Source organism: Crocodylus porosus, unplaced genomic scaffold (assembly GCF_001723895.1).
Source record: "Crocodylus porosus isolate Cpor-Errol unplaced genomic scaffold, CroPor_comp1, whole genome shotgun sequence".
Classification (NCBI taxonomy): Eukaryota; Metazoa; Chordata; order Crocodylia; family Crocodylidae; genus Crocodylus; species Crocodylus porosus.
In genome coordinates this window covers 6,094,789-6,122,393 of record NW_017728916.1, presented here as the reverse complement: position 1 = coordinate 6,122,393, position 27,605 = coordinate 6,094,789, and the positions used below count along the sequence as shown (strand labels likewise).

Below are 27,605 nucleotides of genomic sequence, written 5' to 3'. Positions count from 1 at the left end.
AGGTCCCACTCAGCTCCATTAATGTGCCAGAGCACTCCTTGCTATTCCAGTACCTATAACAATCTGTATCATTTAGCTATGGCTCACACATTAGCACAAATGGAAGCAGTTCAACTGTGGGAATTGTGATGTGTTTACAGGGGAAAGAGGGTAACCAGAGAGGATTGGCTCCACTTTGGAGTTGGCTCGCTGTCCCACCACAACCCCCCAGAAACTTTGGAAATTCCTTTGGAGAGTCTTAGGCAAACTGGCCATGGGAAGGCAACAACCATCAGTCCTGTGACCTCAATGCCCCAAAGAACACAAGCCTAATTTTGTGCCCTTAGCAACTGACTAAGTGAACCAGGGAGAAGTAGGGGAGATGAATTACATTTATTTAGTAGATAAGGTTGCAGTGACTCCTTTGGTAGAATAAGTAGTAAGTACATGCTGCTTTAACAATTGGAAGCTAGGCAGCCATCTGGGGTGCCTTTACTGCCCTGGGCTCTTGGCTTAAGGGTTACTCCATTCCCCTCCTCCAGCCACCATCTACACATAAAAAATCAACTTGAGTTTGACAATGCTTTTGATCCAGCCTAGCTGGATCATCTAGGGCTGCAGGTTAAACCCAGGAGGTTTTACCCTTAGGTTGGTAGGCTGCTAGCTTTGCAGCGAGAACCACTGACTGTTAGTTGTTCCCCAGTGCCTTTCCAAAATCCCCCTGGGTACCCAGAAAGACAGATAAGTTTTTGTACAAGTCACTGTAAGATAATTACAGCTGCTCAGCTTACTGCAATACAGAGAACCATGGGCTAGGCCCCAGAAGTGCAAGCCATATCTGGGTGAACACAGCACCAGATAATACATGCTAACTTTGCAACATGGCTGCTGATATTTGGGCTAATCTAACTCAGGTTCCCAGATCTGGGTGCCAGTCAGCCAAGTTACCTCAGCAATGAAGACATCCCATTAGGATAGCGTTGGCAACACATCAAGAGTGCCAGGGCAAAATTACCCAGTCGGCCTGAGGTGGGCTGGCCCTTCTGACCTGGCTGCTGTTAGCTTCATCCTGCTGCCTGGCCACCATGTGAACAAAGCCCCCAGCCACTGAAATGCTGCCAAAGCCCCAGCTGTACAAGCTGCACAGAATGACTCTATGGGTTGGATCTTGCCTGTGAGCCACAGGTTGCTGACCCCTGCCTTGGGACGGCAGGATGAGAACGACCAGTGGCAATGAAGAACACCCACAATGAAACTGGCAGGGTGGAATGAACATCAATGCACGCTAGTACTTATTATCAAGCAAGGAAATACACGAGAAAGGGAACGCTTCAGAAAAGTCATATGTCTGTGTTACCTGCAATGGCAGTTCTGTCACACCTTTATAAAGACAGGGGTGACAGACCTGTTCCATCTGGAAGGGAAGCAGCACAGCTCTGATGAGAAAGGGGAAAACACATTTCTGAAATAGTCCTCATAAACAGAGAGGTGGAAAAAGGCCAATGAGCAGAAAGGGACTGGGCATGGACTCAGCTGCACAGACCAGGAGTCCTCCCACAGAATCCCCCAGGGAAACAGTTTCTGCTTCCCAGTGGGTGTCATTGATCTAATTTTTCCATTAATCTTAATAGATGTCAAAGATCCTACCAGGGAATTGACAGACTAGGAGGGTGTGGGGCAGGGGGATGGGGAATGCAAGAAATATGTCTCCACTTAATGAGGAACAGATTTGAGATGGGATAGGTAGTTGTATAACACAGTTGCATAACAAATGTCATGTGCAAGAGAAGCGATGGGGCGTGCCTTGACAGAGAGCTACACAAAGCTCTGAAACTGTGCCATTCAGGGGGCCACATATATACATGGCCTTCTACTGATGGCTTATATCAGCTGTCAGTAGAAACTGCACAGAGAATGGAAAGAGATGGGTTTCTATTGCCTTTGATCCAGAAATGTGAAAGTCTGTTGCAGAGGAAAGGCAGCATCACAACTTTGAGTAAACTTTGAGTAAACTGAGACACAGAAAGGAAGGGACTTGTCGCATACAGCCACAGCAGAACTGTCAACAGAATGAGACCTCTGGATTCCCAGTAGAATACACTATTTGTGGGCCCAGCCACAGAGCATACTCACTACTGTATGAAAAAGAGAAAACTCCAGGTGTAAGACCTGGTAGGGGCAATAGTACGAGCAATCAAAGAGCAAGGTGGAAGCTGTAGAGGTAGAGTGGAGAAGTTAATTCCCCCAGTAATACTCAGATGTACAGCTGCATTCACCATCTCAAATTCCACAAATATTTGAAAGGCAGTCAACTGTTTCTCTAAAAAGTATGCTCCTGTTCAAGCAAAAGTTGATCCAAGGAAGTCCTACAGTCTGTATTGCACAGGAGGGCAGACAAGATGATTGCCATGCTCCCTTCTGGCCTCATAATCCTCAATCTATACTTTGCATTTGTTTAAGAGTATAGGTACAACAATTTGCTTCTGCTTCAAATCAAACACCTGGGCCATGTTCCACTTGTATTTCTCAGAGGGCAAGTTTTAATGAATTTTTGGCACAGGATCCAACTATATCAGCCAACAAACCAGACTGTTCCATCTCCAGAGTTGCCAAAACCAGTTAAAGGAACTGTGAGTCAGTTACCAGCTGAAACACACTCCCAACGGTACCCTGGAATGACAGGTCCTAACAGAATCACCATTAAGAGAATCAGCTGCTCTCTTCAGCTGTCCATAATGCCTGAATAAAAGCTGCTATAATAATCATACTGTCACAGAAAATTAGCGTTAGAAGGGACCTCAGGAGGTCATCTAGTCCAACACCCTGCTCAAAGCAAGACTAACTCCAATTAGATTCTTCTAGCCAGGAGTTTGTCAACACGGGCCTCAAAAACCTCAAAGGATGGAGATTTCACTGCCTCTTTAGGTAACCTGTTCCAGTGCTTCACCACCCTCCTAGTAAGAAAGTTGTTCTTAATATCCAACATAAACCTTCCTTGCTGCAATTTGAGACCATCTCTCCTTGTTCTGTCATCTGCCACCACTGAGAACAGTCTAGCTCCATCCGCTTTGGAACCACCTTTCAGGTAGTTAAAAGCTGCTATCAAATACCCCCTCAGTCTTCTCTTCTGCAGACTAAATAGGCCTAGTTCCCTCAGCCTCTCCTCAGAAGTCATTTGCCCCATCCCCCAAACCATTTTAATTGACCTCCACTGGACTCTCTCCAACTTATCCACATCCTTTCTGTAGTGGGAGGCCCAAAACTGGACACAATACCCCAGATGTGGCCTCACCATTGCAGAAGAGAGGTGAATAATTACTTCCCTCCATCTGCTGGCAATGCTCCTTCTAATGCAGCCCAGTATTCTGTTAGCCTTCTTGGCAACAAGGACACACTGTTGACTCATATCCAGTTTATTGTCCACTGTAACCCCCAGGTCCTTTTCTGCAGAACTGCTGCTTAGTCAGTTGGTCCCAAGCCTGTAGCAGTGCATGGGATTCTTCTGTCCTAAGTACAGGACTTCGCACTTGTCCTTGTTGAACCTCGTAACATTTCTTTTGGCCTAATCCTCCAATTCGTCTAGGTCATTCTGAATCCTAGCCACTCTGGTACACTTTGTGCCACTGCTACTTGTCCCCAGGAAACATCTGTGCCATGCACGCCTTGGCATGCAAAAGGTTACCCCAGGTGAGGTAGAGGAGGTTGGGACCTATTAGGTATGTCTCGTGAAGGAACCTAATGCTTGAAAACCAAGGACTGTTACATCTCAAACCAGAGTGCCAACACTAATTAGGTAGAGAACCAGATGTTAGGCAGTTCCCAATGACACTACATTATTTAAGCTAGACCATAAACATTACATACAATTAAATTCCTCCTACTCTTTTGAGCACCTCTGAGGAGTCTTTCATAGCTACAAGTGACATTGATCTCAGCTTCAGATCCCACCCAGAAAGCAGTTGCCACTGGCTTAGAACAGACTGGAAACTTCCACAAAATTCCAGCTTCCAAGGTGTTTTCAGGAGCACTTGTTTGCATTGCAAAAGGGACTGTACCAAGGATGTGTAAAAGCTGGCAAAAATGTAGAAGAGAAGCATAAAAGGCATTCAAGGGCTGAAGAAAATGCCTTACACTGAGAAAATCTGAGCTTAGTCAAAAACAATCCAGAAGTGACTTGATTACAGTAGCTAAGTACCTGTTCAGGGAGATACCAAAAGGCATGTTTTAACCTAGTGGAGAAAAGTACAGCCAGAACCAATGTCTGAAAAATTAAGACAAATTCAAATAAGACAGAAAGCTTTAAGACAAATTCAAATAAGACACAAAGCTTTAAAAGTGATGACAATTAACCATCAGGAAAAATACCAAAGGAAATAGCAGATTCTGTATCCCTTGACATCTTCCAATCTGGACAGGATGCTTTTCTGGAATAGACACTTTAGTCACAGACAATCCCTACAAAAACTGGATGAAATGTAACAGTCTGCAAAATACAGGTCAGATTAGATGACTGAATGGTCCATTCTTACATTAGACTTTGAATGTATTATGGATGTGAAAGCAAAACACTTCTATGAAAGGGAAGTGAATTAGAATATAATGAAGTTTTATCTAGTCACCAGTCTTAATTCAACACTGGGGGCATCTACAGAAGATGTTTTACTGCGCAGAAGCATAGTTTACTGTGCAGTAAGCATGTTTGTCTACATGCGCACACACAACAAGCCTTGGTAATCGTGACTAAATTTGCTACCTGCAAATACAAGTAGCAAATTTATTTGTGATTACTGAATGTCCAGTAGCAATTGGGTAGACACCTGGGTCAGCCAGCCACCAGGAGGTAGGAGATTGCTTTCTGCCCCAGGGAGCTGCCTGCTGCTTGGGCAGTCTTCACCACCTGACCCACTATGTCCCTATGCTCCTGCAGGAGCAAGGAGCTCCAAGACCCCGGCTCCAAGACTGCAATCGGAGTGTGGGGGCTGGGAGATCCTTATACCCAGAGCCAGCTCCAGGGTCACAGGGCACAGGCTGGGAGATCCTTATCTCCCAGGGCTGACCACACAATAGGTAGAGCTGGAGCACTGGGAGATAAAGATCTCTCAGTGCTGGCCCCATAGTCATAGTCGTGGAGCTGCTGCTGGGAGCTCCCTGCTGGTGGGGGCTGGAGAGCCTGTTCCCTGCCCAGCTCCATGATCAAGGAGCTGGGTAGGGAACAGGCTGGGTGTTTCCTACTCAGCCTATCCCCCACCCAACTCCATGCTCATGGAGCTGAGCAGGGAACAGGCTCCCCAACCTGTTTCCCACCCAGCTCTACCCTCAGGGAGCTGGGTGGGGAAAAGGCTCCCCAGCCTCTGCCCCATGATTGTGAAGTTGGGGCTGGGAACTGTCCTGGTAAGGGGCAGGTCCCAGCCCTGTACAGCAATCAGGTCATCGGGCTTGGAAAGAGATGCAGGGGTGGGGTAGGTCCCAGCTCCCTGCCCTGATCCACCAGTGGGGCACTAGAAGCGAGCTAGCTGCTAGCCACCCCAGCAGTAGATCAGGAAAGGAGCTCCCTGCTACTAGGGCGGGGGACATTGTCCCCACCCTGGGAGCAGGCAGCCTCCCAGGGTCAGGGTGCAACATCACAGCCTAGGACCACGAGACAGCTATGTCCTGGCCTAGTGCTCCCTGCCAGCACCTTGGCTAGCAGCAGGGGCCCACTGCAGGGCCACAGGAAGTGGTAACAGTTTGCTGCCATTAGCAGCAAATCTGCTCCCACTTCCCTGCACATGCAAATGCCTGCCCAGGAGCATTTACGCATGAGTAAACTGCTTCCAGATCTAATGCACATGTAGACATACCCACACAAGAGCAAAGAAGTTGAGAATGAGATCAGTAAACATGGGCCTGTTAAAATCAGAAAGCAGCTATATGGCAGAGGACTAGATTAGAGATTGAGGTAGCAGCATGCAGCTCCTAGATTAGTTACTCTGAATGCCTGGTTCTGAAATGGGTCTCCTGATCCCAAATAGGACAATAGTGTCTGTGAGGAGCTGCAGCCCCTTTGCTTTGTGTGAGACTGATGCAGGTGGTTGGCTGCAGGGCTGGGTGTAAATCACAAGTTCAGAAGAGTCAGCATAATGAATACCACATATCTGCTCCCCTTCCCGTGCCAGCATAGCCCTCCTTCCACTACTACAGACAAATAAACACACTTTCCTCCATCCCTTCCCCACTTTAGCTCCTTAGCCCCACTCTCCCCCACCAGAGATTTTCTGGTTGAGTTGCAGTTAACAAAGAACAAGAGAAAAGAGGTTTACAGTGTAAGCCTTGCCCCCTCCTGCCTCCCATTTTCACTGCCCCATTACCACAACTCCTGGCCTATTATTCCTGCTTGTCTTTCCAAGAAAAGAGACCCCAGAGCGGGGAGTTTAGAAACCTCTTGTTCTTCATCTCCTTACAGCTAGGCAGCCTTTAAGCCAGCAAAACAGGGATTTGACCGTGAAAGGTGAATTGGTCCCAAAGTGACTTGCAGGCATTCCCACCTATCCCTCTTCCCCCATGTCACTACATCCTAAAGACAATGAATCAAACAGAAATATTTTTCATCTGGGTTTCTTCCTGCTCACTACTCTAATTCTCATGAGAGCTGGACATTTGCTAATGAGGTCAACATGAACCAAGTCTAGTTGTGATAGATGGTGCAAGCAGGCAGCTAGTATGTGTCACACAGAAGGTGACATACCAGTGCCTAGAAATGCATTTCTTTCTCCCCTCCCTTGTGTTCCTTAGACCATCTCCATCAGCACTGGGCCAACTAGCCAGTGTGGGGCATGTGGTGGGGTCTCAGCCTGAGCTCAGAGGTCACTCTCCACTAGCCGCTTGCAAGAGAAGGTCAGTTATATCCATATACCCCATTGCAGGTTACAGTGAAATTCAGTTATTTAACCTTCTCCATGAAACAAGCTAAAATATCATAATAGCCCCATTGGCCATAAAATCTATAAGGTGAAACCTTCTGAACAAGGCGGGGTTTTGGGTTCTGGTTTGGGTGCTATTATAGACCCCCGTTTTATTTTGTGAACACTTGGAATATATATTGCAATATATACAAGGGAGAACTATGGTCTACCTAGTCCAGTGCCTCATGCGACAATAGTCAATGCCTGTTTCTTCATAGGAAGGCACAGAAACATTTGTTATACCGTAAGAGTTGTTTCTTTCACCTCCAACTGTTCTGCTTATTCCCTGAAGCATAAGACTTGAGAGTCTGTCATTTTATTCTAGTTAGCATCACCACAGCAGGCTCCATTCTTATATGGGGCTTGACACACTGCTAAGGGAGGTCTGTGCGTTAAGAGTGTAATCACTTATGCCTGTCCAAGGCAGATATAAAACACTGTCAGATCAGATCTTGCCACTCACCCCAGCACTGATGTCAGACCATTTTTGCACAAGTGAGAGGCAAATGGACAGGTGGGCCCATCATGCTCAGAAAGGGATATTTTCAGAATAGTTAAATTTGTAAAAACTGTGAGAGGAGAGCTTTCTGCCATGAGATGGATTTCTCCACAGTATAACCAGAAGAACAGAAATCTTTTTTTCTCTATCGTTATTTTGTATCTCATTTTCTTCAAAGGAAACTATGAGCCAGTTTTCTCTGTTTGTCTATGTTTTACACAGCTACAATAAGAGAGGGGAAAACACTTGTTTTTAAGTAAATCGGAAAAAAAAATCTCAAGTTGGTAGAAGATGCAGAAGCTAAAACTACATTTACCTTGGGACAAATATAAAAACCTTATTTCAAGTTTGTGTCTCCCCTTTGAAGCTTGCTGAATCAATAACTCTCAAAAATCCCACAGCAAAAAGCAGCAAGTTGAATCAAAGCTTTCTAGCCCATAAGGTCAACACTTTCCTGGGCTCTTCTAACTTCAGCTATTTCCATTCTTGAATCAATGTCCTGAATGGACTTTCCATTTGAGAGAGAGATGGGAAATACTGAGCTGTATGTGGGAAGGAGAATGTGCATCGTTATAGTGCAAAGTACAGGGTGGGCCAATATCATTGTAACAAATTCTGCTGGTCCCATTTACCATGTTTCTCCTTTGATCCAATGGCAGCCTTGGGTCTGGAAACCAAAGTTACCAAAGCTTCTTTGTGAAGCCCATATGCTGTTCTTCCCTGCATCTGATGCCATATCCCTAGACAGTCTAGTGTTAAGTCCAGGGTTAACAAAGCTTTGTGTGTTTATCGTGATGCCATACATGGAAGCTCCAGCTAGCTACAAAGCACCTATAAGATCTCTCTCCTCTGAACAAATGTAGCTATCCTGCCTGTGCAGTGGGGTGAATAGGAAAGGACAAAGCATGCTCAGCTTTTCCAACCGGTAAGCAGATTCCCATTACTCCCATTATTCCCACTGCTGCCTGATTTCAATTACTAATTCAAGCCAGGCAGCAATTCTTCAATTGGGCCACACCTCCTCATTTAGTGATACCAAACCTCTTTCATACAGCACTTCTCATCTGTAGCTCACAACGCTTTACAAGAGCAGGTTGAGATCATTGTCACCATTTTCTGGATGGGGAATGGAGGTGCAGAGACTTGCTAAGACTACAGCAGGTCAGCAGCAGATCTAGGAAAAGAGCTCTGTTCTCCTGAGTAACAGTCTGGTGTTCTGTACATTAGTCAATACTACAACTTAGCTAAGTGAAGAGTTTTGATGTCTACTCCTGGATCACTCCCCTTTGAGCATCCCATCCCCTGAGGAATCCACTTTCTTTAATCTGTCTTGCTATGTTCTTCCTCTGTGGGCCTGAGAGCAGGAAGGGTTTCTTGGAAAGGCACTCCCCTTGCAGACAAGTAATGACCATCCTGCCCCTGTTGCTCTCACTCCAATAGTCCCTTTTAGGAAACGCATACATGCCCCACTCTCCCTCCATGCAGGAGCCAAGAGATGCAGCCTCCAGCCCAGCCCTGTGCTACCACACATCCTAAGATTCATGTCCACGGTAGCAGCAGCCAGAGGGATCCCTAAGGCAGGAAGTTTCCAAAGATAAGGCAAGAGGCTCTTAGTTCCCAGCTGCACAACCCATGGCAAAGCAGGCAAGTCTCAATATGTAAACAGACATCACCTAAAAATCACTTTCACTCTGGTGTACCAATAGAGCACCAGCTCATGGCATATTACAGATGAGTGGTCACAGTGCCACCCTGCCAGGTTCATAGTGCTTTCCACTGTATGCCCAGACCAGACAGTCCATTCAATGCCACTCTGAAGCCCACTTCCAGTCAGCTCGGTTTGTTAGGTCTGGAGGCACCATGTCCTGAGCTGCGCTGTTCACAGTGGAATAGGCAACCAGTCAAAATCACACAGGTCTCAAACAGGCCCCTGTGCCCAGACTCCCATGCCTTCAATGTAATGTAGCCGCCTAAATGGGACGGGTCACGATGCGCAATGACCCACGTTCTCCCCCCGTAGTTCCACCGGGAGAACGTTGTTCTGTGCTGGCACTGAGTGCCAAACGCTTCTGCCAGCAGTTAAAGGATTACTGGGATCAGGGGCTTGGTCAGGACCCCCAGTGCCACCCAGCCCAGCCCTGGAAGACATGGACCAGTCAGGGCTCTATGTGGTACTGCTCAGCGGCCAGGAAACCCTCTGCAGCTGCCCCCCAGAGGCTGAAAGCCCCGGGACCCTGCTCCTACCTGTCTTTAAGGTGGACAGACAGTGCCACACATCCGTGGACTGTCTGCAGGCCTCCCACAGGGACAGCGAGTAGTGCTCGGAAGTGACCCAGGCGGGACTCAGCAGGGCCACCACGTCCAAGGCGAGGGCGATGAAAACGCAGAACAAGGCAATGAGTTTGAAGGGACGGAAGACGTAGACCTCGTCCGTGGACATCCTTGCAGGTGACAGGCGGACGCCGGGCTGCCTCCGGCGGGCTCGGAGGCTGGGGACACGGAGCAAAGTTTGCAGAGCTGCGCGCGGGTCGCACAAGCACCCCCGCCCCGCCCCGAGCGGCGGCAGGGGCGGGGCGCCGAGCTCCGCTCCGTTCGGGCGCGGTCACGCCAGGGCCCCTCGGGGTCCTAAAGGCACCTGGATTCCGAGGAGCCTCAGGCTGCTGAAACGCGCCAGAGATTCGCGGCTTAGTTTTCTGTCTGCCTCTCCACTTGTTTCTAGTTCCGCACACGGACACATCCCGCAACCAGCCTGGCAGCCAGCGCTTCCCGATCACAATAAAATCTTAGGGGAGAAGAGGGCAAAATAGTTCCCTGCTAATGTGTGAGACGTGATTTTTCATTTCTACCTAGAAGAACTTTTACAATCTTTGCAATCGCCTATGTCTGATGAAGGGTGCCTGTGCCCGAAAGCGTGTGTGTGCGCGCGCGCGCGCGTTTGCAAATATCTACTCGATCTGTTAAAAGATATCTCCTCTGCCACGAGTTTTGATTCCTTTTGCCTATAGACCAATACGGCTACAATCTGGATCCCCGTTAATGTTGCAGGCACTTTGCTGTTAGAGAGGGGAGGCTCAGGCTGGGATTTCCCAGAAGGGTTGCAACTGAAATGTGACCAGTGTTTCCAGACTGCTCTGCTCTACATGCCCAGATTTGCAAGAACACTGCCTCAGCAGCTGATTACGATCACGTGGCACATGTGGTGCTGAGCTCTACAAAATCTGGTCAGAGGAAGTTTAGTCAGGGCCCTTCCAATATCTGACCCGAGGTATTCCAGCCCTCAGGTCCGATCGCTAGAGTCGGAGCCAGCTGACCTGGTTTCTGGCTCCATTTGTTTCCCTGGACCCTGCATGGTGGGAGTGAGAACTTTGCTCCTGTTGGGGTGAGCTGGGTCAGAAAGGCTCCAGGAGAACCTGGCGGGTGCCGGTGCTGGTCTAACATGATCGGTCTCCCGAGCTCCCCATGGAACCAGGCAGGAGTGCCCTTTCCTTCCCATCCATGCTGCAGCACCAGCAGAGGATTGTCTTGTCAGCAACAGCAAATACCCAAGTCACTTGAGTCCAGGAGCTGGAGGATTGCCATGTGGGGTGCTCCACAGTTGGTAGCTGCCACCCTTCTTGGTCCTGCTCCCCATCTTACTTCCTTCTCCTGCTCATTCTTTGTTTCTCTCCAAGCCCCCATCTTTCACCTTCCCACTTCCTTACTCACAATCCCTCCCTATTAGTTCCCTTCTGCCTTATTTTACCCATAGCTGCAAATCCCCCCAGCCATTTCCTACCCCGCCTTTTCTCCCATGTCCTCCAGTTTTTGCCTGCTCCCATCCCCTTATATTAAGTCCTTCTCCCCCGTAATTCTTGCCCTCCCCAGAAGCACTTTTAGTCTGCAATGTCTACATCAGTGGTTCTTGATTTTTTTTTTGTACCAGGACCCGTTTGTAAACATTAATAGCCAGTCCTGACCCATTACCCTTCACTCATGACCCACTGCTCCCTGCCCCCAGACCCCAGCACCCCCGGGTGTGGGGCAGGAGGTAGGTATTTTGGGGGGCCTCAAGCAGCCTCTTGCAGGCTGGAACTCTGCCAGCCTGCTAGGGAAAAGCCATGGTTTCCTATGTTTTTCTCCTTTAAAGGAGAATCCATTTTTAAAGGTTGTTGCTACATTTTTTAAGTTTGTTCACAACCGGTTCATATGTTCTTACAACCCACTTTTGTGTCACAACCCACAGGATGAGAAACACTGGTCTAGAGCAGTGGTTTCCAACCTTTTTCTACCACAGACCAGCAAACCATGGACCAGAAGTGACTGCAGACCGGCAAACCCTGGGCCAGAATTGACTGCAGACCATGGACTGGCAAACTACAGACCAACATACTGCAGACTGAAAGTCATACTGTGGACCGGCAGCCAACCTTTTTTATACTGAGTATAAAAAGGGTTGGCTGCCGGTCCACAGTATGCTGGTCACTTCTAGACTTCTGGTCTGGCAGCCAACCCTTTGCAGCCTGGTACTGCTCTGTGGCCTGAGGGTTGGGAATCTCTGGTCTAGAGGACTCAGCCAGAACAGGGCCTCTTCTACTAGGTGCTGCACAAACACACAATCCAACAGCTCCCCCACCAAAGAACTCACACTATGGATAGTCAGCAATCCTGTGGCTCCAGTTGAGCAGCCCCACACCTCTGCATTAGTCTCTAGCCATCTCACTTAGTTCTGTAGTAGATGTAAGGAGAGTTATGGAGGCTCTGAAATCTGAGATAAGCTATGTAGGATGTGACAGTAACTGCAGTTTTGGATGCATGCAGGAGTGAAGAAGATTAAAGACGTGACATGCATCAAAGTATTTTTGGGAAGAGGGAGAGATTTCTCTTGTTAATGATGTCTTACTTAATGCCCCACCCCACAGATGAAACAAGGGGACCTCTCCAATTTCACCAACCCTTTCCTTCACCAGCACAGGTGCATAAGGGGATCATTCAGGTCCTGCTGGGGCATGAATGATTCATGTCCCAGCCCTGCTGCTGGCCTGAGCCCGCACAGAGTCAGATAACCAAAGTTCCATTCCCTTCCCCTTGCTCCTCAGATAAGGTTACTGCCAGACCTGGGGAATTCACACTCCCCAGGCAGCCTGCCAGGCTATTTATAGAGCAGCCTGTGTACCGAGGGGGAAAAGCAAGGGCTGCGAATCAGTGAGTTAGTAGGAGGGCTGCATTCCTTCACCGCACATGGCTAGGCCCACACCCACGCTTTCAATGGGTTCATTCTTTTTAAAGCTACTGGATACAAATTTAACGTTGGCAAAAGGAACTGAGCTGGCAGCATTGGTGGCTGAAGGCTGATACTAATTCACAAAGCAGGTAACAGCAGGAATAGCTTCTAATGCTGTCTTGTTAGCTATCTTCAACACTTTTCTGGAAATATCACTCCACAGTGTGATGGAAATTCTGGTTTCATGGCCTGTCCAGTTCTTGTGGAAGCTGCCCACAAAATTACTCACTGATGCCAGTGCCAGCTTTGTGATGTGATCTTCCATCTACTTGGCACTGGACCAAGACCCAACTAACAACCCATCTAAGTTGTTAGTTGTCATACTCTAGCATGTTCCACTCACAAATAGCCAGACCTGGATTGCAACTCGCGGCTCTGGAGAATGGGTTTCCTAGGCTATAAGGGCAGAAGGGACCTTGTGGTCAGTTGGCATCAGGGTCATGAGATCCTAGGGGTTTGCTGTACAATTGTTGGAACGAAAAAGCTACAGGTTGGTGGCTTCACTTGAGGCACACATCATCCTATTGTGGGTGGACACGGAGTGACTTTTCCCCTGGCAAGTTCTTATGAAGGAATTCATGTTATCATCTGGCTGCCAGCTTTATAGGAGCTCTGCCCTACCACAAGCCATCAGCAAGGTTGAATGTAAAATCCTCAGCATAGATCCTTTTACCTTCATCATTTCAGCTAAGTGAACAATTGCATTAGTAGGGGAAAATAGCAGGCTATTGTCTTCTGGCCTAGCTTCCAGAGCCAGGACAGGACAACTTAAAGCATGCTATGTCTGCATGTCTAGCATACTCATGTACAGAACAAACGGACAAAGGTGGCATTTGTATCTCCCAGTTCCACAAGGATGTCCATGTTAGAGACCCAGTCCCTTAGCTTGTCCAACTCTCCTCCAAGTGAAGCAGATGCTGAGGAGTTATTAGTGACATGGGATGCTGGCTAGTAGCAGAGATAAGCTTGTTTGGGAGTGGGCAGCTGTGAAAGTCACCGTGCTCCAAGGGGAACAAGAGATAGAGAGACCTGTACATACAGCCTCTAACCCCACAGGAGAACAGGTGGAAGTGCTGAGAAGCTGCAATTAAATTTACTTCAGCACATCTCATATGGCAATTTCTCTCTCATACAAAGGGGGTTTTTTGTCTCTCAAGGATAGTGAAGGGTACAGTTTCTAATTTCAAAGGCTCACTGGGTTTAATAAGTCACCTGCAGGCAATATAGCTGTTCAGGGCATCTATATAGCACTTATAGAAGCAACCTCTTGAGTCAGTGAACATTGTCCATCATCATGTGCCACTGGTACAACCCCTTGCAGGTGGTGGATACTGGACCATTCATTAATGTTACAGCAATCACTTTGTGTCTGGGTACCAACAGTCTGGAATATGTGCTTCCTCCTCCCCACACTATTCAGAACAGGAGAATATCACTTTCTTCTCATTAGATTGTATAACCAACCTGGACAAACTGATCTCCTTCTCCCTCCCTGTCCAATACCTGATGCTTCCAAGGAAGGCAGTTCCTGCAGACCTGAGTGCAGGGCCAGCCCAAGGGTAATTGGCACCCTATGCGAACTGTGTACCTCAGCGCCCCCACCACGTCCAATATAGAGGAAAGTAAGAAGTCTAGAATGGACTTTGACATGTACTTATTTGATATTTGAAATAAACAGTAAAACAATAAAAACAAAACATTTTTAGTGATTGTTTCATACTTTTCATTAACCCTAACACAATTATACTGCAAGAACTCTAATAGAATTTATTCTAATCCATGTACAATTAAAAATGCCTACGTATCTCTCACGAGTATCCAACCATAATATGTACACAAAGGCTTACCCCAGCTCAACTTACTTAAAAAAATCACATGCATTCTTACAAGAATTAAATGTAACAATTCAGCAAACCCACTCTGACCATTTCTAGACATAGAAATCAGAGTCATGGGCTATAAGATGGTATAGGAGTAGAGGTTCACCTTTTAAGATGATGTCGCCAGTGGTATGCTCTTGTCATAAGTCTGCTTGAAGGTTGAAAAGGTAGCAGTCGCGATTCTAGTGATCTTTCCTCTGAGATCTTTTCAGAGGTCTTTCTCCTCTTACCAAAGCAAAGATTTTAGACCAAGGTGGAGCCGTAGCTGGCCAGGGCTGTTAATTAAAATGATGTTCCTGTTATTTTGTTCTACATATTATTTTGGCACCACCCACAAATTTTGGTGCCCTAGGCGACTGCCTAGTTCACCTAATGGTTAGACTAGCCGTGCCTGAGTGCACCCGGCTGGTTGAGCAATGCTGTATGACTTCCTGCCTGATCCCAGCAGTTGATCGGTTTATGCCCTGAGGCACGAGAGGTAATTATTCTGTCTTAGTTTATGCATATGTGAATGGTGTTAATCTCAGCAAAGACCCTGAATGTGAAACCTGTAGTTTGTAATCTTGGTCCAGTCTCAGTTTGGTACACAGCTGCTCCACTTATTAATATTTTCAGGCCTGGTCGACACTACAAAGTTTTGCTGCACTCCACTGCATGCAAAGCATGCAAAGCACCTTTGCAGTGGCAGAGACCCCCCTTCTGAGGGAAGAATTACCCCACCCCTGCTGAGAAGAGTAAGGCGTGTGTCATCACTCAAAGAAAGGCACATGTATCTGCAGCTACTTGCCACAGCCCCTCCAGCAGCTGGTGCCCTCCCAGAGTGCATTGCATTTGTCTGGCAGCTGCTGCAATGGAGCTACTTTAAGTGCATGAATGTGAGTGTGCTCTGGTGGCTGGGTGGTGATAGCTGCTGCGTGCTGGTACTTCTGGTGAGAGAGAGAGAGAGACATGTGGACAAAACCTTAGCAAACAATCCAAGGACTGAATGGGCCATGGGCATGGACTCTTTTGCCCTTAGAGAGGCACCCTCAAAGGAAGAGTTGAGGAATATTTTATTATGTCCAACATCACTCTGTGGATCAGGGGTGCCAGTCTGCAGGCCTGGCAGTAAACACTGTTCACTGGCACACAAGTCACATGGCTAGAAGCCTGACTGCAAATAAAACCCCTTTCTCCTCTATTAAGTTTACTGTAATAAGTGCATTCACTCCTAGCATAGAAAGTACACTGGTCATTGGAAACCTTTAAATGATCCTTGAATCCCCACAGAAAAACTGATCCTTGTAATGAGCAACTTAGACTTTATTCTATTAGGAGGTTCCAGTGATTTGAGTTTAACTTGGTGGTTTACGACGTTACCAGAAGCTCCTTGATGGAATTATGGCTTCTATGTTTTATGGCATCCCATTCTGTCATTCTCCATGTGCTTTAAAGGGCATGAACAGCAGGGCTGTGCCTGCAATATGCTGCTTGCCAGCTAATAGAAGACATGTTCCTTTTCAGGCAGGGGGTAGCTACAAGCCCCTACCTCTCCCTCCTCAATCAAATCAGGATCCTCTGAAAGAAGGTGGGGGTAGTTTGGGTGGTTATGTCTCAGCATAGCCATACAATCAATCTCTGGGCTAGACAAGTGAATAATTGAGGGAGAAAGATCAACCAGGTTAGATGACAATGCACAAAACCCCAAGCTCAGAGGGCTGGCGTTCATTGCTGGATTCTTTATTGGGGAAAGGTATGTTGAATCCGTCTGAGACCCCATATTGCTTCTTATCCAACCTCTGAGAAAGTGCCTCTGTGAGGAACACCTTGCAGACCACAGCGTCTAGGAATACGGGGAATATGGGGAATGCCAGGATGGGAGAAACAGTAGGTTGGACATGCATAGCGCCATCTCCATCTACAGGGTACTTTTCCAGCAAGCATCTTTCTTTATCCAGGCCAGGCATTGTGATCCAGACTGCAGTCTTCTGTCCTGATTAGGATTTACATTGTGCCTGTTGCCCTGACAGGGTGTAAAGTAGTGGCATACTTCACACTATGTGGCAGTTTTAGCTCTAAGTCTGATCTTGTGATTAGGGCACTGGGCTGGGATTCAGGAGCCCTCAGTTCAGCTCCTGTCTCTGCCACATATTAGATGATGTGCCCAGGATCACCCATCTGTCCCCAGCTCATCCTCTCTGTAAACACCTCCTCTGTCTCTTATTCTGTGTATGTGTTTGATATAGAAGGGTGCTGATCTTGGCTGGTGTCTTTAGGCATTACTATAAGGGAAAGTTAATACAATAAACAAAATGACCTGGATGGATGACAAGGGTTAGCATCATTTTTTCAGTGAGATGTCAAAACAAGGATTGAACCTCAAAAGCACTTCCTTTAGAAGTTTTACGCTTGGGGTTTGGGGAGCGTGTGTGTGAGGCGGTGGGGAGTGGGATGGGGGCAGGGATGGGGACAGGACACTTCAGTTTGAGATGCAGTGCTCTGCTTGCTGGTGTGCTCCATTGCTGTTTGTATTAGACACAGCAATCCTTTTATCCCAGACCCTTGTAATACAGTTACTAGTTGTGTGATTGATGTATGTATGCATCATTTAATTTACTTTTTTTCTGATAAACTAGTTTACAGTGCATCCATGAGTCCAGTTCCCCAAAGCATGCTCAGATACCACCACAGACTGATCAGGTACATGTCAATGGATTTCTCCTGAGGGAAAGGACTTACCTGGCCTCTTCAGTTCTAGGAAAGTTAATGTGTTTCCATTCTGAGAAACAAGAAAGAGACAGAAAAAAAGCCTAGCCATGTACAGTTTATCTTGAAGAGAACAATTGTAGAGTAACGGTCAGTGTAGAAAAGTCTGATTGGACACTTCTTTTCACCTGCCTAATAGAAGAACAAGGGAGCATTCAGTACAGTTGAATGGTTCCAAGGTTAAAACCAATGAAAGGGAATTGCATTTTCACCTGCATCCAACATTAGCAGTTAGCCTGTGGAACTTGCTCCCACAAGACATCACCAAGGTCAAGACCCAAACAGTATTCTAACCTCCCCCCCCAAAAAAACGGCAAACATTTATGAGCAACAAGGGCATTCCTAGCTACAACAGTGAGTATTAGACTTGAACATGCATAGTTTAGGAAGGCTTTGTTCTCAGACTCATATCTGTAGTGATCACTGGGAGCAGTAAACATAGCCATACATGAATGAGAACAACACACTTTAATTTGTGGAGCAGTACACATCTGGAGAACCTTGGTCTCGCTCTCTCTGACTCTTAACTGGCTGCTTCTTGAGGGACCATCTCCCATTTCCCAAATTTCTCAGTCTTCTGTTAGGTAGCATCTATAAATGATAACTTCTATCATTACAGTGTCCTAACCATGATTAGACCAACTCAGCTGCATGCTAACCCCATGTGTCTTATGCCTTGTGTCATAAGAGAAGCAAGTCCTGACTTCAGGAAAATATACAATTACTGTGTATTGAAATGGGTGGTTTTCCTGTCAAATTTTACCAAAATCTAGGGTATTTGCTAACGGTGTTAATAGCAGGCCATGAATGTTGGATTCTTCCTCTCCTGTTCCCCATGATCACTGCAGAACATCAACACAGGTCTCAGATACACATTATATGATACATTGGGAGCAAAAAAGGAAAACAGGGCAAAAAGGTGATTTGTGGCCTTCCCCAGGGGAAGATTACTCCAGGAGGACGGAGCCAGTGCTGTCTCAGCACCTCTTCAAGCTCAGTGAGCTATGAACAGGCTAACTAATGTCACTGTGAAATGGAGAGGGCATCATTCTGTGCAGAAATCCCAGCTCAGGACATTATCTTTAGTGCTGATTGATTTGTTCTGTCCAGCAGGAGCCTGAATACAAAATTTGAGAACAAGCTGCAGCAAGAGAGTTTGTAGTATTGAAAAGGATGAATCAGATTCACTCAGATGGGTCTCTAGTTCACTTTCCCAAATCCTTCTCTAATTGTGCTTCATTTTAACAGTGTCCTGAAAGTTCAGTCTGCTCTACCCAAAAAAGCCTCCCAATCTGTGTTTCAAAGCTGTATGATGTTATCACTAGTCTTATAATATTTGGTGATTCTCAGTTCATGGAATCAACCAATTACCTATATTCTTATATAAAACAAGGACCTCTCCCCCAAAAGAAACCGCTGCTGAAAATCGGAGTGTCCATTATAAGCGAGGAAATACAACAACAGTAGCCTCTTCTGCTTAAGCTTTGCCCAGTGAAAATGACAGTAAGTCTGCACAAAATCCACAGGCAGCAAAACAGTGATCAGGTTTGGTTCTCTAGATACTACTATGAAGCTACTCACTACAAGGAAAGCTATTTTTTCCTTCATTGTGCCTTTCAAAAACAAGATGAATGTCGTAGTCCAGGATGTACTTTATGCAAGAAAATACGGTGTGTGAGTATTTGGTTTTCAGACAGAAAGATTTCTAACTCTCTTGGGTGCACACAAACCCTAAGGAATCAAAGCCAGAAGGCAAACTAAAAGTGCCCAGCCAGTATTGATTTGTAATAACCTTGTGTATTTTTAAGTCAGTCTCATGATTTCTGATTATTTGGAGAGGGAATGCTGATAGTAGGTTAAGTGGACAATTGAACGCCACCCTTTAAGTAGCTCATGGAACTGCTGAGACATGTATGTTTATGCCCTATTTCTTTCTGCAACATGAAATCTAACTGCTCCTCGTTTGGTTGCAGGTCTTTGGGACTTTGATCGGTGAGCAGAGTGGAGTTGACAGAGGCTGGATGGTAACAATAAGAACAGGAGGCAATCAGACACAATTGCGATTTCTCTGGCAGGCAGCCACTGCACCTCAGGCTGTGGTCTTTGTCCTTCCAGACACAGACAGATTCAGTGTGCGCTTGTGTTATTTTAGGCAGGCTGAAAACTGAGCACTCAGAACTGGATCCCAGCATTCTCCTTTTTATTGTTGGCTAACTGCACTGCTGTATGTACTGATCTGGTTGAGGATGTAGATCACAACCCTCACCTAAGCTCTTAGAATCTGGAGGACCCTCCACCCCATTACAGCTGCATTTCAGTGCAGAGAACATTTAGACCCAAGCTACTGGAGTGACTCTTTGAGATGCATTTGTACCGAAAGCTTAAAGATATCAGTGTGGATCACCATGACTGACTAAAAATCTGTGCTAAGGTGGAGCCCAAACACTTTCTCTTTACACAGTAAGGACACAACACCTAGGACTTTACTCACAGCTAGGAACCAGAAACTCCTATTTCATTATTTTTAGACCCAGGAGGAAGATAATTCAAGGACAGAATCAAACAGAGTTTCCATTTTGTTTGTCAAGTCTCTATCCTGTCCCCAGGTCCGGTTGTGTAACCCATGACTCACACCTACCCCCACCTATGTAACCTGGTTCCTGAATGAATGGGGATGAATGAGGATGCTTGAGAGACAATGGCAGTAGGTCTAAAAATAGCTCCCTCTGAATGACTGAACCATCAACACTCAGTAAGAGCATCTGGAGCCCTCTGGGACAGGACTGACATTGCCTGGACAGGCCCCCCCCCATAGGAGATCAGAGGTAGTCTGCCCCATAAAAAGGGGTAGTGAAGACCCCTCTTTGGGATGCCCTCTCCATCTGGACCAGCACCATGCCACACCACTTATCCACCCAGAAGCCCTGCCGGCGACCCCACTCTGGACAACACCTACTGGACAAGGACCCCTTTCCAGCCTGGATAGGTAGCTATCACCCCCCACCCCCTCTTCAACCAAAAACTTGGACTCTGCTTCTCTTTCCTACCAGGACTCCAACTCTTCCACTGAGTCTCTTTCTTCTGCTGCCATTGTGAGTACTTGTGTGTGTGTGTGGGAACCAATAACTTAATGGGGCTGTGTAGTGTGTTGTCTGTTTAATAAACCTGTTATTTTGAAACCCCAAGTTGGGGTTTTGTCTGTTTCCTGACTGTTTCCTCCTTGCCACCACTTATCTGCCCCCCCAGTCTGTAAGCTGTCAGCCTGTTTCCAGCCTCAAGCTCCCAGGTTTCTGCCTCTCTCTCTCTTTCCTGGCTGTCTCCTCCTTGCCACCATTTATCTGCCCCCTGCCCCCCCACAACATCTTAGCTGTCTGCCTCAGTTTCCAGCCCCATTCTACCTTAAGAAACCCCAAGCCTCAGTTCCTCAGCCAGTTTCTCTCTAGTCCACCGGTTCTAATCCTAGTTCTGGCAACTTTCACTCCCTACGCTTTAACTCTCTCTCACCTTAAACTTCCCACAAATATCCAAGGTACCCCAAGCACACACATACATACTGTACCATCCAAGTTAGGAACTTACCTATGTGTGGGTGGGTTGTATGTGTGTGAACTGGTGAGACTCTGTGTGTGTGTGTGTGTGCGTATATATGTCATTGTGTGTATGATGATATGTGTAGTGAGTGTGTGGGTATGGACAATTGATTTTGTCTAACTTTTGGGGTATATAGTGTATGTGCTTGAATTGGTGATAGGTATACATGTGCCTAGGCTAGTTTGAATGTGTATGTGCCCAAGTTGGTAGGTGTGTGTATGCATCCAATTGATTTGTGTGTTTGGATATGTGCAATTCTGTCACACCCTCCTGTCTAAAAGCGCAATATTGAGATCCTGAGAGTTGGCCTGACCCACAGGGCAACAGCAGGATGCTGATTTTTGCTTCTTTCTTCTTAAGTTGTGAAGTTTTCATAAACAACTAATTATAGTATCTTCTATGTTTCAGGGATATTGGTCGTAGCCATGTTGGTCTACAGCAGAAGTCAGCAATGTTTTTGGACAGAGTGCCTAAAACACCCGCAAACTCGGCTTATAAGATGTTGGTGTGCTGGGGCGGATGGTAGCAGAGCAGCAAGGGGCCTGATCCTTGTTGTGGCAATGCAGCCCAAGCCCCTTCCCTACCTTCCACCTCAAGGTGTGTGCGCCAAGCAAAATGCCTTTGCATGCCACATTCTGGCACTCATGCCAGGGGTTGCCTACCCCTGGTCTAAAGGCTTAACAGCGAGATGCACATACCTACTGGAAAGTCTCCAGCTTCAAGACTCATGTGTCTGTCTGGAGGAAGAAGACAAAAGGAAAAGACTAAATCAGAAAATACAATAGATTCACATCTATGGCACCAATTTTCAGTTTCACCTGTGGTTTTGGTGCCAGGTGTGCAGGAAGAAAAAAAAGGGGGTGGGGATCCCATCAGCTAATCAGGATGCAACAGCTGCTAGGCCTTTAAATGGGTTTAAGAACAGTCCAAAGAGATATTATTACTATTAGGTTAGGGACAGACATTCAACAAGCCTGAGCCTGAACTGATTCAATCTTTGCAGGCTAGTCTAACCTGGCTAAGCTAAATCAGTTTGTAACTGTACAGGCATCCCAGATATGCAGGGACATGCCTGCAGTGGCTTAGGCTAGAAGCTGCGGGAGGCACTAGAGCAGCCCTCCCTCTCCTTCCATACTACTGAGCTGAGGAGGCGGCATGGCCAGGCCCCACAGGAAGCTCCGATTAGCCCAGCAGGGAATTGATAACAGTGTTTATCACACCATTAAAAAAACAAGAGAGGGACATTACCAGCTATCTGTTGATTCTGCCTTTGTTCCAGCTGCCACAGCATGGACAGTAACCAGCATGTGGTCTGCTAGCTAATACACAGACACTTCTCAGCAACGCAGAGGGGAGTGGGGAATTTCTGCTTAGTAGAGAGTGGTAATGGGGAGTTGGGGGAGCAGCCCACAGTCTCTGCAGAGCTCCAGCCAGGGAGCAGAGGGGAGGGGCCAGCCCTGATGTAGAGCAGAGAGCCCCGCCCAGCCCAAAGAGCATGCCAGGATGCTGGTGGTGTCTGGTTTAACTTAAACCAGCAAGGGGTCTGGGACAGACATTGCATAAACTGGTTTGACCCAAATCAGTTAAGTCTGATACTACATTCAACCAAGTTTATCTCAAACCAGTTTCAGCCATTTTCAAACTGGTTTATGTGCACTGAACATCTGTTCTGTTACAGATGTGGCAGGCTGGCAGGTGGGCTCACCAGCAGCCTGGATTGTTAGCTTAAGCCCGAAGGGCTTGGGCTCCATTGTTGGAGGCAGTTTTTCCTTCCCTACCAATCACAGGAAGGCAGAAGGAACGCAGCCCCACCCTGACCCAGGGGTGAGGTGAAAGAGAGGAACTGAGAGGGAACTAACCCCTTGGGCTTCGTCATTGGTCCATTCCCAATCTGGGGAGGAGTCTTCAGAAGGAATAAAAGTCCGCATGCTGAGCACATGGGCAGCTTTGACGAGACATGACAAAAATGAGGGCTGCAGAAGAGTTGGTAGAGCTGACCAGCAGGGTAAAGCTGTTGCCCCAGAAGTGCCCTGAAGATGCCTCCACCAAGGGAGAAACAGTGGGTGGCTGCATCCCAGCTGCCATGGGAAGAATGCAGCAGCAATGCAAGGGATGGTGCATGGAGGGTCCAGAGGACTGACAGGACCTTGGCGGCTGCACAAGGCAGTGCAGTTCCCCAACCCTGCACGAAGCAGGAGCCCAGCCCCCTCAGTGCACAGAGCAGTGCATGAGGCTTGGTGAGCTGAAGGGATGCCACAGCTGCTTGAGGCAGTGTGGGTCCCCAGCCTCGCACAAGGAGGAGCCCTTGGGAACCCAGGCTTACATTGATAAAGTGCCTCTGTTATATTCACTTCTTCCTTCCCATGTATATAAGTAACAAGACTTACCTGCCTTAGATGGTATAAATGTGTATTTGGTTTTAGGATATAACTGTGTATATGCTTAATAAGTTCTATGGGTCCTGTAAATAAAGTTCTGTACATAGGTAAATTTTACTGAGGGACCACAGTCTCTGCTCTGCTCTGCTCTGTAGGGGAGAATGGCAATTGGCATAGGCCAAGCAGCTACGCTTTCATGGCACACCCCCCTGCCCTCCCAAAAAACATCCCCTCAGTTGAAGAGGGGGTACCAACAGTGTACCATCTGGGTTACACAGATTTAAACCAGTTTATGTGTAATGTCTGTCCCTAGCCTTGCTTCAAGCTATATACAGTCAATACAAGCAGGAAAGAACCAGCATTTCTTCTTGCCACAGGGAAGCTCCCACAGAATATCACCCTGCTAGAATAACAGCCCATGTTTGGCTACAGACTCTATGAAAGAAGGAAAACCTTTCCTCCTCCTGAGATATTTACGAGGCAGAGTTGGGAAGGCTGTACCTGTTTCAGGCCCTGATTCCAGCCTTAAAGGATGTCAGGACTATGAATAGATTATGGCTTCCTATAAAAGAGCTGATGAAAAAGTTTGGTGAGGAGGGAGAAGACGGGAAGCAGGGGAGAGACAGCTAGTTCAGGAGGAGTGAGAAAGAGATGCTTATTGTAGGCATAATCATTGTGGTGTGTGTGTGAGGGAGCTTCTTTATACATGTCTCTATGTGTGCCAGCATTAATGGCTGCTCTTATACTTCTTGTTTCAAGTGGAGAAAGACAGTGGTTTCATAAAAATGAGCTCTTTTCCTTAGCTTTAGCAGCTCCCCGATGAGTTTTAAAAATAGACTACCTCGGAAACTAGTTCCGTCCAATAATGAATGTATCTAATAATCCAGCAGCAGCAAACGTATTTCAGGTTTTCCCAGATCTTGTTGGAACCCTCACAGTGACAAAAAACCAACAGGCTTTGCACTGTATTGTAAAAGTCAATAAATGAGGAGCATTTCAGACAGTCTCCAAGCAGAACTGCTCTCCCTGCCAGCTGCCCTCTCCCTGCTATAGCAGCAGGTGCACTAATAAATCACTCTTCTCCCAAGAAACTGTGTTAGATCACCTCATTCTTAGTGCAGCACTGACCTGTGAGAGGCCTGCTGGTTTGGATAGCCCGCAGTCAAAGAACAACTCCTTTCAATGAGCAAAGGATCCAGCCTCTTGGCATAACTACCCCACGTGTAAGTGCAAGATCAGCTATTTGATGAGAAGGGTTCAGGGGAAGGTGTGTCGGCTACAAGCGTTCTCTAAGAGAGACAGTTTGCAGGAGAGTTCAGACTGAAGACATCTTTGGCTCAATTATGTTGAGAGTACTGTATCTGTAAGGGCTTGGAGCTTTGTGTCTTTGTTTAAAAGCGCTACTGGTGAGCCAACAAGGGATTTCTGCACCTGCCCCAGAGGAAAGGATTGGGGTCTCTGATTTTTCTCTGCATGTGTTCCTAATACCCACCCCAGTTCCAGCTGCCCCATTAGCTAGCACCTCCTCAGGCCTCAGAGGACTAGGCATCTTTCACCCCTCAGAACTTCGCCTTTGCTTCTGGTTTTAAACAGAATCTAAGTCACTAATACTCAAACTGCAGCTCCTGAGTCACAAATGACTACTTCAATCTATCACTTGTGGCTCTTTGCAGAAAACATTATAGCCAAGGGGTTTTGTTTTGTTTTTCTCCCCAACATGTGCTTGGTCTCTTTCCAACAACTGTAGATAATGTATCAGATGCATCATCTATATCAGAGGTTCTCAGACTGTGGTCTGCGGACCACCACTGGTCTGTGAGCTCCATTCAAGTGGTTCGCAGAAAGGTGACCCAAGGCTAAAGCTGACAAGCATTACACCCGACTTCCCAGAACTTTGCGCAAAAAACCAGGCACGTCCACTGCATTTGAAAGGTAAAACTACTGATATTAAAATATGAGTTGTGTGCTTTGATTTGTAGAACAAACAAAAGTTTAAGTGGTCTGCTGTGACCCTCAGCAATTTTCAAATGGTACATGAAAAAAAAGTTTGAGAACCACTGATCTATATCTATCAGTTGTGGTGGATGTACTGTATTTCTCAATAGGTTTTTTTTTTGGTCTTTGAGTTGGAGCGTGCTTGCAACAACTCACCAAGGGCTGGACATGTTGTAGCTCTTTGGTTAATGCTGACTGCTCAGGGAGCCCATCAGCCAGTCAGAATGAGCACTGACTTAGGCTGCATTTCTTCTATTCACAAGCCTTTAGACTGCTTCATACTGGAGTACAGAAACACAACCCCCTCTGCTATTGCAGAGTGCAACAAGACACATTTATGCCAGCATAAAGGTAGAACAGACAGACAACATCCCACTCCGCAGCAATGTAAGTTACCCTCCTGCAGGACATGGTTATCCAGAAGTAACCACATGTAGGTAAGTAACACCAGGGTTACACCCTGGTACTAGTCAAGTTCAGCCCAGGGCAACCCTTTGCACAAGGCAAGAGGTAACCAGCTTTATCAGTGATCCTTGTTCCCTGCCACCTAGTGGCAAGGGATTGTTAATAGAGCCTGCTGCACACAACAGTTACTGTCTATTTTTATTCTCTACCAAGATACTCAACCCAAGACCAAAAGGAAAATCAGCGAAAAATATGCAGGAGGTGACAAGTCACTTCTGACAGGGCTGGTGGGGAGAGGATGGAAAAGAATTTCATATCAGTTATCACCCACAGATACATCTTACTGCTTCTTGTCTAAACACTTTCTGAATTACAATTAACAGAGAGTGGCAGCTGAACTGGGAGACTTGTTCACAAACTGATGCTTTAAGAATAAATTGTAGCCACTTTGGCCCCTAGAGCAGATCTTCAAGCCAGCCTCTTCTCCAGCCTCGTTTGTCAACTTGCTATCTGGTGGCAGCACGAGGCAGGCACACATGCTGGTTGCTGTGGAAAGTGCCTTCTTGGTAGGCAAAGACCCAGTTCTCTCTTACCCCTCTGTAACACCCTCTGGACCTGTGAGAGATCTGAGCACTCAAAAGCCATAGAAGCTGCAATCAATATAATCACCAGCCCACTACAAGGGGTGTTGCTTTACTCACAGACACGCAGCTAGAGGACAGACTGATCATAGCAGCAACAGACAAGAAAACTGTGAGGAACAACATCATCAGCCAGATCACTAGAAGCATCACTCCGGCTGCTGTTGCCAAAGCAGAAACATCTGTCCCCAGCGACGCAGGCTAAGAAATGGACAGAAGGGCTGGCTGCAATCAAGCCAAGACTGGATGAGAATGTGCTGCAGAGCTGCCATGGACTGGCAGTGAAAGCCATGGCTAACCAGCCAGCAGCTGCTCAGACGCTTGTGAGAAATGACTGAATGCGTGGCTGTTCTTGTCTCACGAACAGCACAAGTAGAGAAGTTGCTGATGTCCTGGGCCCAGAGACTGAAACGGCTTGTCACATTCAGCTGAATCAGATGCCTGGGGCCCAGTGGTAGAAATGGGAAACAGCTGCTATTCTTTAGAGGCAGTCAGAGCTGACCCACCAGGACTGCTGAGCCAGCCCCCATCCTTACTGCATTCACCTATGAGACCCTTCAAGAATTCAAGACCTGAGTTTCAGAAGTGCTGAGTGTGCCCAAGTCCAGTGGCGGCAGTAGAAGCAACAGGTGTTTAGTGCTTCTGCTGAGAAAGCTTATTCCACGCCATCCACGGGGCCCCTGTTTCCCATCTACTTTCTGATTTGGAGACTAGATAGAAATGAACTGTAGTTCAGACATAAAAGAAAGGACCCGTTGTACATGTTGCTGACTACCTAAAAGTCTTTCATGACAAAAGGAGGGTTAGATGTGCAGGAACAAGGAGACTCGTGGTTCAGCCTCCTGCAGACAAGTGTTACTAACACCCAGGAGCAGCACACTTGCTAGCAGCTCCCTGTGACCACATCACAGTGGACTTCTTGGCTGGATCAGAGGTCAGGACCCCCTGCTGCAATGGAACGTGAGACAGGACAAAGGCACTTTTCACAGCTGAATAGCAGGGAGATTCTCTCTTCCTCTCCACAGAGGGAATTTGACATCTGGCCTTCCCCTGGGTGCTCTATATGCTTCACTATCCTTATTTACTGTTCTGGGGAAGGGAATAGTTAGGGCTTTACAACTGCTTTCAGCTGCCGCAGAAGATACTAACACCTCCCCCCACCCCTCGCCTAGAAAAACATCCAAGAGGTCCCTTTTTCCCCTTTATAAGAGAACAAAGCCCCAGCTTTAAATTTTCTGATACTCCAAACAGTTCTTTTCCATGGGTGAATTTTAGCATAAACCCCACCAAC

General features: G+C 46.9%; 1 protein-coding gene across 1 annotated transcript in view; it reads right to left on the bottom strand.

The window, feature by feature from the left end:
* The window catches only part of LOC109310952 (transmembrane protein 47-like), a 23,569-nt gene extending 13,570 nt beyond the window's left edge, over window positions 1–9,999 (bottom strand). The window contains exon 1 of the mRNA XM_019536327.1: window positions 9,664–9,999. Within this exon, the coding sequence (XP_019391872.1) occupies window positions 9,664–9,859 (196 nt within the window). The 5' untranslated portion in view covers window positions 9,860–9,999. The remainder of the gene's footprint in view (window positions 1–9,663) is intronic.
* Window positions 10,000–27,605: the final 17,606 nt, after the last annotated feature.